Here is a 14,041-nt window from a genome sequence, read left to right as displayed (position 1 = left end):
TTTTATTCAATGAGGGAAATATTTCTAGCAATAAATTTGTCCTCTGCAACATTTTACCTTGCATTATCATTTTTGTGGTTAATCTCAATATCGCAGAATTCCTGTCATACCAAAATAATTTGGATTTTATAGTGTCTAGTACAGCCACAGAGAATACCAGTATCAGTATTTGATATATTAATATATCTTTGTATTTTCTTTAAACTCAAAGCTTGTATTAAAACATTGGTTTTGTCAAACATATATCTTTGTATATCCATTTCATTCTGTCTTCACTCATAGGTTCTGGTTCACCAAACAATTCTGATGATGATCAAAAAATGAATAATTTTATAGAAAAGGGTACAGTATTTTTCTTTTCTATAACCTTATTTTTTCTTCAGTTCATCCTTTGATACACTTAGATTGATCTTTTTTATTAAAATATTATTTACAGTGAAGACCAAAAGCAGAAAGTTTTCCAAGATGGTAGCCAATGACATAGGTAGGAACTAGAAAATTCTGCTCTGTTCCTAATCCAGTGCCTTACTCTATGCAACACTAACCCAGCAGAAAAAAAATAAAATAATAAAAAAAAAAATTCAAATTTCAATGCATTACGTTATTAATTTTTCATCCTTTATGCTAATTGGTTATTCTGTGGGCTGCTTCTGTACTAAACACACTGGGCACAATAATTTCTAAAAAAATCAATGATATTAGTGGTTTAAATTCTCTGACTTTACAATTGCACTTCTCTATTTTCTGGATGGGTGAAATTCTAATCAGTACTAAGAGTTCAGTCTATGCGAGTGACAACATCATTCCACTACTTTTGCAAAGGTACACTCTCTTTGAGAACATGTGGCTGATTTAGTTTCTTTTTATGTCTTGCATTCATAGCCATATGGTCAGATGTCCATATGACTATGGTCAAGATAGAGGTTGTATCATGTTTTCATTTAATTGTCTGGAAGAGAACTTCATTATATATAAGTACCCCCTGTTAGTGTTCCAGAACTGTATTTACTTTTCTGCATCCATCAGTGACACAATACTCTACCAGCTCCAGACTTGTGTCTAAAAAATTTGGTGACAAAATTGTGTTGGAATATGTTGTATGCAGGTAGATTGAACCCTTTTATGACTGGAATGGAAATTAACTCTGCTTCTGACAACTGGGCCATTACATGAATGAAGGCGAGAGGCTGTATGATTTAATTTGGGGGAAGGGACTCTTTCTTCTTCCATAACCAGGATATGGTTATTTTCATTTCAGAATCACTGTGTTAATGGTTCATTTTGTTTTCATTTCGTATGCTAGTATATCGTTGTAGGAGGATTTCACTTCATCTCTTTAGTCAGATCAAAAGGTTGAAACTACTTTATATAGTAAAACTGTTTGCTAAATTACTATTTCATAGGTTGTGTGGAACCATAGGTTAAGAATAGGGAGGAAGAGATTTCAGGTAATCTCCGTTGGTTTTGCTGTTTGGGAATTTAACTTTTATCCTAAACCATTAATCTCTTTCATCACAATTCCATAATTGAGAATAAGAATCATTTAAAATTAAGTGAGATAAATATGAGTATGATGAAGTTCTCTTTGGAATCTGAGGTACAGAATGAGGAAGAGTAAGAGTATGCCCTTTTTTTAGTACTATGTTGAGCCCTTCTTGCACTGGTAGCAGAAATGTTATGGAAGATGAGTTCTGAGACAGTGGAAGCCTGAAGATAATTCAAGAAAGCAAATGGCTGTCAATAATATATCAAGTCATCTGTAATTATTAAAAACTGAGTATTGTTTACATGAGTATTGATTATTATGTTCTCCTAAAGGAAATTCAGGCTAACTAGAAACTTACATTCAGTTCTTCTAACAAGAACAACACCACTTAATCTTGTACATGTTGTATCAATGCCTGTTGATGATGTAATGTTTCCCCTTTGTCCTAAAGCAGTCTCTTCTGAACTTAAGACAGCTTATCTTGTGCAAAAAACATAGTATGTTTGAGTGCGACTTCATTTTTTTTTTACTTTTTTCAGAGTAAAGTTACAGTATTCATAAGGCATGTTAATGATTTCTCTAGAAATGTTGACATCTGCTTCAGCTTGAAGCCTTTCAACTGAAAGTATTGTGAATGTTTTTCACAGCTAAAAAAGCAAAACATTTATTTACAAGTAATGCACTCTTCAGGGCATAAGTTAAATACAGAGTTAATTGAGACAATAATGCATTTGACATGTAATTCATAAGCATCTCCCAGTCAGCCCATACTGTGATTTGTGTAACTTGTACAGTTTATTGGAAGTTTGAAGGAACTTAATTATTTCATCTGTATTCTGTTAGACTTCTGAGTGGTTCGATGCTGTGCACTGAATGGTTTTTTTCGCTGCCATGTTTTCTATACCTTATCTGGCATGTTTACTCTGCATGGCTCTTTCTTAATTTACATTCTAAGCTCTTCCATGTAAGTAAAACACCTCTTCTTTGTTGTTAATAGTTGCATGGTTTTGTATTTCATTGTTTTAATCTGAATTACCAACTAAATGTGAATGGACAATGAGTTTTGTAAAATGTGAGCGTCACTGTTGTTAACTTCATGTTGTATGAAATACTGTTTACCATCAACTGTGTTCACATGGATGAATTTGTACATAGGACAGTTGTAGCTCTTTGCACTGGCATATAGTGCAGTCAGTTCAAGTTCTTTCCATTCTTTGTCAATATGTGAAATATAACCTGTCAAATGGATTGTGAAACAGAATAAGAATTGTTTACATTGATAACTTCAGTTGCTTTTAATATCACTCCTGTGGTTTTTGTCACATGGGAACAATAAGTAAGGGAATACTGCTTGCAAAGTAATTTCATTTCGGTGATAGGGCTGTAACATAATACACATGCATTTAGAAATATGAAGCCATTATCAATTTAATCACTTTATTGGAATTTATGTAAAGACATCTTCATTTCTACAGGTTTCTGTCATTACTGACAGTGTCAGACAAGGATTCTTGCTTTGTTAAAGGATCAAAAACCATCTAAGACTGCAAAAATAGCATAAATAAACCAAAATGTAAATGCTTCATGTACCAACACTTCAGCTTTCCCATATATACTGTTAAGATCAGTTGGTCTTCTGTTTTATTCTTCTGAATACTCAGTTGTGAATGTTCCATGCTAAGGAATGGATAGTAACTCAAGTTAAAGACCTATTGTGAGTATGTTGCTTTTGGGTCACATTTCCTTTTTATTTGCATCAGAGGTGAACTTTGGAAAAGTTGCAATTACCTTGGATATGTGGAGATACTTGGTTTAACTAACCGTTTTTAGAAACTATAGAAAATACTGTGTCCATTATTAAAAGCAGCCATTTCTCTTGGGAATGGCAACTATTTGAAAGTATAAATAATGTGCTGTGAAGTAGTACAGAGAAGTGTAACGAATAGATGAACTTACAGGAAGAAGAATTGGTAGGAAGTATTTAATTTTTAAGGCCATGTCATTTTTATAGAAAAGCTTTGTGATCCAGCTTCAGTGGAAGCAAAATCTTAAGCTGTTTTACTCATACTTTGGTCAGTTAATTATCTGGCATGAAGAGATATATGCAATTAGATATACAGCTACAAATCAGGTCAGAAGTTAAGGGTTATTGTAACGTCCATTTCTGGAAGAAGCTTTAGTAAAGGTACATGCAAAATACTGTAGACTCTCAGACCTTCATAACTGTTCCAGTACATTTGTTACATTTGAAGTGTACACCTGAATTTTTCAAATGGTGCTAAAGTCATTGACTGTTAATGCTCTTCATGGAATCAAATCTTAAGATCCTCATAATTAAGTTCTCTATTTGCCTTAATGTCAGAGCAAGACTGTTTCTTTGAATGTGTTTTTTGTACTTTGGTCTAATTTTGGATATATCAAGTACATCTTTTCTTACGTTTTCTTGTAAAATGGCTTTATTACTCTGATATCAAATTTAGAGATTTCAGCATTGATAATCTATTTCTCTATTGTACTGTCACCAGTACAGTATTCAATTCTTTAAGCATCTTGAAATTGGTAATGTTAATCTTTCACTTCTGTGTAGTTGGCACATATAGAATAATTTGGAAACTTTGGTATGTCTAACATTCTACGCTGCTTAGTTATTTCTCATGAAATGTTAAATGAAATAGGCTTTATGTTAACTGTTCTTTTTGTCTGTAAAAACACCGAGGCGCTTGTCTCCTTTATAATCTTCAGATTTTTTTCAAAGGGTTTAGACTGTTTCCTTAAATAAGGAATATGTGAGTAATTACTCTATAGCTTTCAAACTGATGTGCTTATACATTCTAAAGTATCAGCTCAGGATAACCCACTGCAAATAAAATGTGACTATTACTTTTAAGCCACAGCTTCCTATTGATAGTTCAGTCATGTCTCAACCTTCAGTTTTTCTTCATTAAATTGCTTGAGACTCCTCTATGCTGAAATGCAACACACTATGCCAAGGTAACCCTTTGTATTTTAACACCTTGCCCCCTCAAGCCTCACCTATGAGAAATCTCCAAGAATCTTGAACGTTGGTTTTGGACATTTCTCTAATGTCATACTTTCATGTTATATATATTAGCAACAGAAAGGGGGGGGGGGGGGGACGGTGTGCGTGTGTATGACTCTAGGTTTTCTAATTTAGAGGAGTATTAAATGTAGCTCTAAACACAGGCAAAATAGTCATTGTTGCCTTGAGCAGCAATGTGCTAGGAGGAGCAAAATGTCTCTCCTGTCTCTGTTTCTTTGGTGCACACCAGCCACAGAAGGGTAGTCTTAGCTGTAAACACTTCAGTGACCACTGCCACCACCAAGAGAGGTATTAAACCCTGATATGACAGCTACTTAAGGTCAGCTACACCCAGCAGCAGCAGTCACCGTCACCTTTGCCCTGTTGTACAACTGGAGTAAAAAGCCTGACATTGAGCGCTCTCTCTGTAGATCTCCATCGTATCTCTTCCATTTCTCTGATTTGTATCTTTTGTGTCATAGAAGTTGTCTATCATGTTGCTATTTTCCATCTGGGGCATAGCAAAACTGAATTTTCCAAAACTATTGTAAACCATAAGCCAGATATGAATACAAGCAGGTTTCTTTTATACTAAGTAATGTTAGTTAAAAATGGCTTAGCTGGCAAAGTACTCCTATTTTCTTATTGCATCTTTAGGCACTTTTTTCTTTAAACACAAGATGGCAGTACTGCTATGTAAATAGTTTATTGTTTCCTATTTACATTTGAATTATTGAGGGGTTTGACACATTAATGTATGTTTTCAAATGTATTTTTTTGCATAGCACATTAATGCACATTTTCTAGCAATGACTCTGTTTTAACATTTTGTGTATTCTCTTGTCCTATTAATGAGGCATAGATCAGTGTTTGTAGAAAATGATGTGTAACAAATTTGTTTTACCTTATCAAACTAGTTCACACAGCTGGCCTTTTGCTAAGGAGCAAAAAGCTAAAATGGGGGGACTGACTCTTAGAATCTAACGCACTTGCCTGTACTGCTTATTACCTGCTATATTACCTGTTACCTAGTATCTTTTTTTTTGTCAGTTTTCTCCAAGTTTTTAAAATCATGTCTTAAACATTTCTATTTGAAAAGCCAAAAGTGACTGGTCTGGTCTTCAAAGTGACTAATTAATCATTGCTGGTATTCACACATGGTAAAAGCTGTGAAAAGCCAAAAATAACTCAAGTTTATTTTCTGTGTGCATACTTGAGCTTTTGCTCAGTATCTCAGCTTTTATGATTTACATGACTAACACAGAAAACAAGTTTTACGATGAGGAATGCCCATCTTATAACTCATAATTCCAGGTGAAGTTTCATGATCTCCTTTCAAGCTGATGTAAGTTCAAGCTGACAGCAAAAAGATGACCTCCTGGTCACTAGTGCTGTTTTTTACCGTGTTTTTCTGCTTGTATAGCTGAGCTCTGATCTGGAGCAGGAGTTGATCTTGTTAAAAATAACCCTTGGCAGAAATTTCATTTAAATGAGTTTTGGCCTCCCCATTAAGCTAGGCAGATGCCAGTGCCAACATGAGGATGAGGGTAGAAAACATGTAGTCAGACTGCCCTTTTCAGTTTCAGCCTGCAGTAAAATAAAGTGACTAGCATTTCATTCTGAGAGTAAGTAATTTCAATTTAATTTGAATAGGACATACTTTGTAACATTGACACATGAAGGAAATTAGAAGATTATTTCTGGAGTCTTATTCTCAAATTTTTGTAATGTATGACAGGAATAAAACTGTTCAACTATTCAGATAACTAGCATTTGCAATATTGATGAACGTAATTGATGATACAATGAGGTATTTCACTTTCTGAAGGAGTGGAAGTAACTTTAAATCACATGCTGTTTTTCACGATATGTAGAAAACAGAATGATTTCTGTTAAAATGGTAATTAGAATAAATTAACTATTTTTAGCTGAGAGAAGCCGCAAGGTTCAGGCTGCTTTATGACTGGTATCCATTACAAGGTACTCCTAGAATTATAAGGCTATTGTCCACATCTGCTTTAGGTAGAGAAGTATTACCTTTACAAGATGGTGAAGAATTAAATGATGCATCACAATTCAAGCGTGTGGCTGGGAAATAAATTCAGAGTCTAGCCCTGGTCTAGTAGTTAAGATACATCAAAATTATTCCTTCTCTAGTAATTGTTGAAAGCTGGAAGAGGGATGTATGGCTACTAATTTACTAGTGACTTTTATTATAGCAGCATTTGTTAATACTGTACTGCATTTTAAATGGACCACAAGATTTCCATTCCTATAAAGAGAATTTTCCAAGTCAGGGATGAGTTCAAATGCTGTTTTTGACTTCAGCAATATAATAAAAATTATACTATCTTTTGTTTGACAGTGCTACAACTGTTTGTATGCTGCTGATTTTATAACTGTTCTCTGTAACGTTTTCATGGTTACAGATTGCATCTCAGATTACTAGCTTTTTACACGTGTGCATTAATGTTTTAGTGTAATTAAAAGTTCATCTTTTCTCTTTTTTAAATACCTTGGGTTTGATCAGGAAGTAGGGCAGAAGAAGAGAGGATGGGATGCTAACTTTATGTAAACTTCAGTGCACATTCTTGCAATAGCCAAGAGTCCATATTCTGTCCTCTCACCTGAGAAGATAAAACTTGAGGTTGAGCCAAAGCTAAATCCATCCAATCCATCAAGTTCTGCCTGAAGCCTGAGCAGAAATAAAGCTTGGCAAAAGTCAAAGTGCTGTATTTTGGGGATTTTGGTATCTGCCACATTTTACTTTGCACCCCTCCCTTGTGGAAATGAGGCTGTGCTTTAGTAGAAAACCTGTTAAGTACTGCAATTAATGTAATAAACAATGATATATTAACTATTGGGAAAGAAGCAAATAAAGGCCAGCAGAATCATGTTTATTCCTTTTTAAAAAAAAGATATACTTCACTTTTCAGCAAAGATGTCCAGGAAGCTAAGTTTGCCAACTGAGTTAAAGCCTGATTTAGGTAAGTTTACATAGTTGATTTTATTTTTACTAAAACTGTTTTTACAGAATGCGAGTACATTGAAGTGAGAGTCCTAAATTATGTAAACTATCATGACTTTGTTCCATTTATCTGAAGTCTAGAACTAAAATTTTAATTCCACTCTTTTTGGGGGCTCTCAGGCACAAAATGTCATTGCTGTCATCATAAGGTAAGCCTGCAAATCTTGTATGTGGCTTATCGCACTTTCATCATAATTTTTAGGCATCTGTCACTCACTTTATCGGTAGTGCTATGATAGCAAAAGTGTGAATAAACAGGTAATGTAAGGAAAATTGCTTCCTGTTTTGAACCATCTGATACATTTTAAATTGAAAAATGAAATATCTTAAGAATAACAGGATATGTTGAGGTCCACTCAACAAATAATTGGACATAGTTTTACAAATGTTGTCTTGTGACCACTCTCTCTAAATGAAAATAATATACAGCTGTTTGGATGGATGACCAGTCTGAGAATTTATTTTTTCTTGTAAAAGCACAGTAACTTTCTTTTGTATAAGAAGCAGTTCAGTTGAGGTTGTTAGTACTAAAGGTCATTGTATTGGATAACTAAAACGTCATACAAATGAGTAGATTTATTATTTTTTTAGTACTTTGCCAGCTTGTAGATCAGATCCAGCTCTCCTGCCTTGTTCTCTAAAGATGATGGGGGACAGCTGTAGACCTACAGCAGTAGAATGTAGCCTGAATGTGAAAGCTGCCTTCTGCCTGCCACAGCTTGCTCCCCCTCCTGCAGCAGAATTGCTACCACAACCCCAGCAGAAGACAGACCAGGATCAGACTGGCAGCTGCAAAGCTGTGTATTTGGCAACTTTTGCTATCAGCAAGGAAAGAGTCCATGGCACTGGAATATCCTGAAACTGAGCTGGACCACCCTGATTTACAATTACAGCTTGCTCTACTCGGAGAAATGTTGGAAGGAACCCTCATCCTTTAATCCATTGCTATGGCAAGGATCCAGACATCTGACAATTTAACCTCTCATTTATTCATGGGCCTCCAATAAATAAGTTTTTAGAAAAATTCCCAGACAGAAAGTTCCAATGTTTTATATTAAGACAAATTTCCTGTTATTTAATCAAACTTCCTTACTTCCATATTAACTTTTTCTTGTCCTTTCCACAATGAACAGGGATAACAAGTACTCCCTATCTTTTTGTTAGTCATCTTTTATGCTGTTGAAAGCTGTCATCATATCTCTAATCTTCATTTTTACAGATTTTTTTTTTTTTTACAAAATTCAGTTCCTTCTCCTTTCCTTTTTTAGGTTATGTTGTCTAAATCTAGGATGGCTTCTGTTAATCTCCTCTGAACTTGGAATTTTTCTTCATCTTTCTAGAGCTCTTGTGCCCAGAACTAGAGGGATTTAACTGGCCTTGTTGGCAAGAAAGAGCAGAAAATTTTGATTTGTCTTTTCAATCTGTTTCTGTTCTTCCTTACTATGTTTACTAATTTATTAGGGATGATTTCAGTTTAGGGTGACTTTTGTCATACTTTGCAAACTAGAACACATTTGTATTTAAATATTATCTAATTAATTCTAATTCTACTGTTGTTTTACTCCCAGTTCTTTGATAGCAATAAGTATTTAAATGTGTTGTGGGGTTTTTTTAATGAAGACTGGAGAAAAGAGAATGCTTAAAATCTTTCAGCGCTTTCTGATCCTGAAAGAGTTTCAGCATTTTCTACATCATTTAATACTTGCTGTTCTTTCTGCTGAAATAATGGATTATTTTTTTTGTCATCTCACTTCTGGTATACTCATAAAATGGTTTGTACCATCTGAATTGTAACAGCCTTTGGTTTTGCTTGGCTTTGCATATGTATGGATATCTGCACTTAGATGCCTCATTTAGTTCTGTGTAAAATTCTTCTAGGTTTTCAGGTCTGTAAATAACTTCCTTAGGCAATTATAATCTTTTTTATTTTTACTTCTATCTTTTCTCCTAGTGGGATAGCTTTTGCATAGTGTTCTTCAAAGATTGTCAACTTGCTTGTATTTTTTCTGTCACTTATGTGGCCATATCTACTGGCTCTAGGAGACACCTGAAATGCCTTTCTCCCAAGCTCATTATGCTTATCATTTTCTCTCCTTTCTTTCCATGGCTTCTTGAAACCTACTCTTCCATGATCTTGTTCTTTCAAATTACTCTTCTGTCTTTAGATCTTAAACCTACCCCTTTTCCTCCCTAAATAGCCATAACAAAATCTAAAGTTTGTGCTTCTTATGTGCTTAACTTCTGCTTTAGAAAGTGGAGGATATCTTGAACACACTCTAGTCTGCATTATAGCATTGCTTTTCAATGTTGTAATCCAAATGATTTAGGTACCATTGCCACAAGGTCCTATCCTTCAGTTTAGTTGCTCAAGAGAGTCTCATCCTTCCATCCTTCTGAAGTGGTGTGTAGTGGATCAGCACACTGTTGTTCCTTCCTCTTCGTCTGAAACTAATCTATTAACTAACCATAGATTCTTCCTTGACTTCAGGATAAATAATATTCACTAAGGCAGTTAAACTCTTTACCCTTGGTTCTCTCTTCTGAACGAGTTGGCCACTCTCCACAATGCCTGATTTGTCTGGCAAGTTAATTTTTATGGGGCTTTTTCCTGTCCATTCCAATGCTTCTGGAATTTGTACACATGCTCTTCAAATATTCAACCAGATGTAGCTCAACAAATGCACATTTAATTTTATGCCTGTTGCAGTTAATGTATGATTATATTCAGACTGATTAATCCATGTTAGAGTTGAAAAAAACATTGTTAGTAAATATTCAAGCCTGAAAAAACAAGCATCTTAAGAGGTTGTGGTCATTAGAAGAACTATAAAAAACAAATAATTGTTTTCACTGGTTTACTCTAGATTTGATTTTTTTAAATGTGAAAACTTAGCATGTCAACATCTGAGTGGTTGACCTAGTTTCTTTCTGTAATCCATGTTTTACATTTGACTTAGCTAGCGTTCAGCAGGACGATAATTTTTCTATCCTTGCTGGAATGAGACAAATATCTCCTGAGAAGATTCACTGTTTGTGTTGAGTAGATGTCTGTATTTAGTCAGTTGAAAACTAGTTTGTATGCTTTTTCAAATGCATGTTAGATGTTCTTTGTAGAAAGTTTTGCGATAATTTAATGAAATTAGCATAGTGATACTTCCAGAAAGTATGTGCTTAAAGATGCCAGTTGCATCTATACCCTACCCAAAGATCCAAAACAATAATTTAATTTTTCAGAAGTCATTATATAAATTGCATCAAAGTTTTACTAGTAAGGTTTGTCTTGTGCTAAAATTTTGGAATGATGAGTTAAAGTAAAGCATTAATTTGTGAATGCACAGATAAATTCAGATGTGCTGATGTGTTAAGTATCACCACATGTGCAGATAGTGCACAGCTAGAATGGAGCAGCAAGTTTACTGGTTTGAGCTTTTGTTAATATTGGAATTCATTCTCTGTTAAGAGAACCTTATTTGCCAAGCAGCGAGCAAGATGGCCTGAAAAGTTTTAGTGCTGTTTCTGGCACTACAGTACAGTACTCAAAATGGAAGTCTTCAGCTTTTCATACCAGTGCCAGGTGGCATTTGGTAGCATTTGATGTTTCTCTTGCTAAAAGTTTGGGTGTGTGTAAATAGCCTGTTAGACCTCCTCCATACAGTTTCCTAAAGCGGGACAATATTATTGCGAGTCCTTACAGGTTACATGGTATCATGCTGTCTGGATGTCACTGCAGTTCTTAAAGTAAATTAATTGCAACTTCATAAGATTATTAAACCGTGTTCCATGGAAGCCAAGATTTTTTTCATCTGATCAATGCACTAATTTGCAGAGAGGTTTGTAATTCAATTTTTTGTTTTTAAAGGAAGAGTCCTGTTTGACTGTTATCCTCTGTCCTAAGAAGACAGAAATATTCATAACAAGCGTTCATGACAATTAACTAATAGCAACCTCTGCAAAACAAGATTGGGCACTTTGTTCAGAATACAGTGTTGAAAACTGGGCTAAAAGAAAATATGACTAAGGAAGAATACAGGAGTAATAATCAATGGCATGGTATTAGAATATATTTCATGCTAAAGAACAAAAAAGAAAATCCAAATTCTCTTAATACCTGCATTTTGCTATTCTTTTTAATTAAATTGATTTATTTTCAGATGTCAAAGACAACTCTTTCAGTCGATCCCGGAGTTCTAGTGTAACTAGCATTGATAAAGAGTCACGTGAGGCAATTTCAGCTCTTCATTTTTGTGAGACTTTCACAAGAAAGACTGATACATCGCCTTCCCCATGCCTGTGGGTTGGGACCACGCTGGGTACAGTGCTTGTCATTGTACTGAACTTACCCCCAGGAGGAGAGCAAAGACTTCTTCAGCCAGTAATTGTTTCTCCTAGTGGTATGTACAAAGCAGATGTGCTAAAGCATTGTTCTCGTTCATATTTTTTTAAAGAAACTGTTTTTCTCAGTTATGGATTAGTTTAATATATATTCCATTGATTTAGCTACTAAAGTTAATGATCTAGCTTGGTTACTTCATTACCAGAGTTTTAAAGTTGCAAAGTTGAAAATATGATCTCCTGTAATATAAAAATACCACTTTAATGCATACTTGCTGAGAAACACGTTTGCTAACCTTAATGTAGTACCTGGCAATTGTTAAACAGACATAGCAGAAGAGATGAGTATTTCAAATGCTCAAATTTTTTATATTTTTTTTTAGTCATGAGGTAGGAAACTTTCAGTTTTCCTGCATCATGAAAAGGGAATACAAATTAAGGGTTGTATATTGAACAACAAGGTTTAAATATTAGTGATAAAATATTCATTTGGATTGCTGTGAGAGGTCTTGTATCTTGTTTTTCTGATACACAGCAACTGATTTTGTTGTAATTATATATTAATGGTTTGCTGAATATACTGTTAGGTATAGATTTAGCTTTCCTGCGACCACTGCCTCATGCAGAACATGCTGCTCTGCTCCACTTTGCTCACACAGCTGGTATCAGGACATGTGAATTGCAATGCTATTTCATTGAAATGGTTATTAGGAGTAGCGTGACCTCTAGACCATATATGTGATTTGTGCTTATCGAGTATGGTATTGGCAGCAGTATTCAGATTTGGTAACATATGATCATAAAGGCAAGACTGCAGACTAGGCAGTATGTTTAATCACAGTATCTGCAGCATAAGCCTTAAAAGGATACTGCCATGTGTATGGGTTTTTTGTGTACTTAGCAAATGTTCATGTTTTTACTTATGTGTGAATAAATATAAGTAATATAAGAAATGTATTAGCTTGAGATCTGGCCTACAGAGATAGTGACTTAAACAGTGGGGAGGAAAAACTTTTCTTCTTTCATTTTATACTAAGGAATTGCTTTCAAGTATGAACTGCAGGGGAGGGGAAGAAAACCCATGTTGCTTGTTTCTGAACCTGCCTGTATTGAAGAAAAAGGAGGTGCTCACCTTTGACTAATATTTATTGTTGACATTAAGCACACTGTGTACTCCTCAGGAGAGAATGAAATGAGTTGCATTTGTGGCACTGAACTTGAATACACGTGTGCATTCCAGCTTGGCTCTCTTAATAAATGTATACATTTCCATTGAAGTTAATGGAAGAGTATGCATACACTTAACACTTGAAAACTGGTTTAACATTTTCTTGAATACATACGTGCTCTTGCACATGTTTCATTGGTTTTTAGATAAATATCCAAAGGTTTTGGTACATCTGTGTTGCTACAGAGGCAAGCCTAAGTTCTAGTTTTCATTGTGCTAGCTTCTGAAAGGAGTATTTTGTAGCTTGAAAGACAATTAGGAGAACTGTTTTAGAAATGTTCTCAATTGTTTTTTTTTCCTAGGAACCATCCTGAGGCTAAAAGGGGCAATCTTGAGAATGGCTTTTCTGGATACCACAGGATCTTTGGTCCCACCAGCACATGAACCCTGGAGAGAACTCAATGTTCCTGAAGATAAAGATGAAAAAGATAAATCGAAAAAGCGACGACCTGTCTCAGTGTCCCCCTCTTCCTCTCAGGAAATCAGTGAAAACCAATATGCAGTGATTTGTTCAGAAAAGCAAGCAAAAGTTATCTCACTGCCATCTCAGAACTGTATTTATAAACAAAACATAACAGAGACTTCTTTTGTTCTTCGTGGAGACATAGTGTCATTGAGTAACAGTATCTGCCTTGCATGTTTCTGTGCCAATGGGCATATTATGACTTTTAGGTAAGACCTGTTTGATAGTAACTTAAACATAAAAAGAAAAAATAGTCTTCTGCTAGATAAAAAGTTTCCTCTTCCATACAAATATGAAATTAAAAAAAAAAGTACATTCACTCAGTGTTCATGAACTTCTAACACTTGGGCCTGGATAATTTTGATTATGCATTCCTATTAGTTATGCCCTTAACACATGAAAAAGTTTACTAGTTTAGCTCAAGCTACCCCGATTCAACAAATAGTTCTAAACGTGATACCAGT

The 14,041-nt window shown here is 34.8% G+C and overlaps 1 protein-coding gene across 11 annotated transcripts in view; it reads left to right on the top strand.

Annotated features, from left to right (window-relative positions):
* Window positions 1-14,041, top strand: part of STXBP5 (syntaxin binding protein 5) — a 118,579-nt gene that overhangs the window by 92,700 nt on the left and 11,838 nt on the right. For 4 of the 11 annotated variants that reach the window (XM_049800569.1, XM_049800568.1, XM_049800567.1 and 1 more), the window contains 5 exons: window positions 283-342; window positions 437-484; window positions 7,463-7,513; window positions 11,706-11,945; window positions 13,417-13,786. In XM_049800569.1, coding sequence (XP_049656526.1) covers window positions 283-342; window positions 437-484; window positions 7,463-7,513; window positions 11,706-11,945; window positions 13,417-13,786 — 769 coding nt within the window. The remainder of the gene's footprint in view (window positions 1-282; window positions 343-436; window positions 485-7,462; window positions 7,514-11,705; window positions 11,946-13,416; window positions 13,787-14,041) is intronic. The other 7 variants (XM_049800577.1, XM_049800576.1, XM_049800573.1 and 4 more) reach the window with 2 other exon arrangements.

The sequence above is a fragment of the Accipiter gentilis genome, chromosome 5, assembly GCF_929443795.1.
Source record: "Accipiter gentilis chromosome 5, bAccGen1.1, whole genome shotgun sequence".
In the NCBI taxonomy this organism is placed as follows: Eukaryota; Metazoa; Chordata; class Aves; order Accipitriformes; family Accipitridae; genus Astur; species Astur gentilis.
This window is presented reverse-complemented; position numbering and strand designations above follow the sequence as displayed.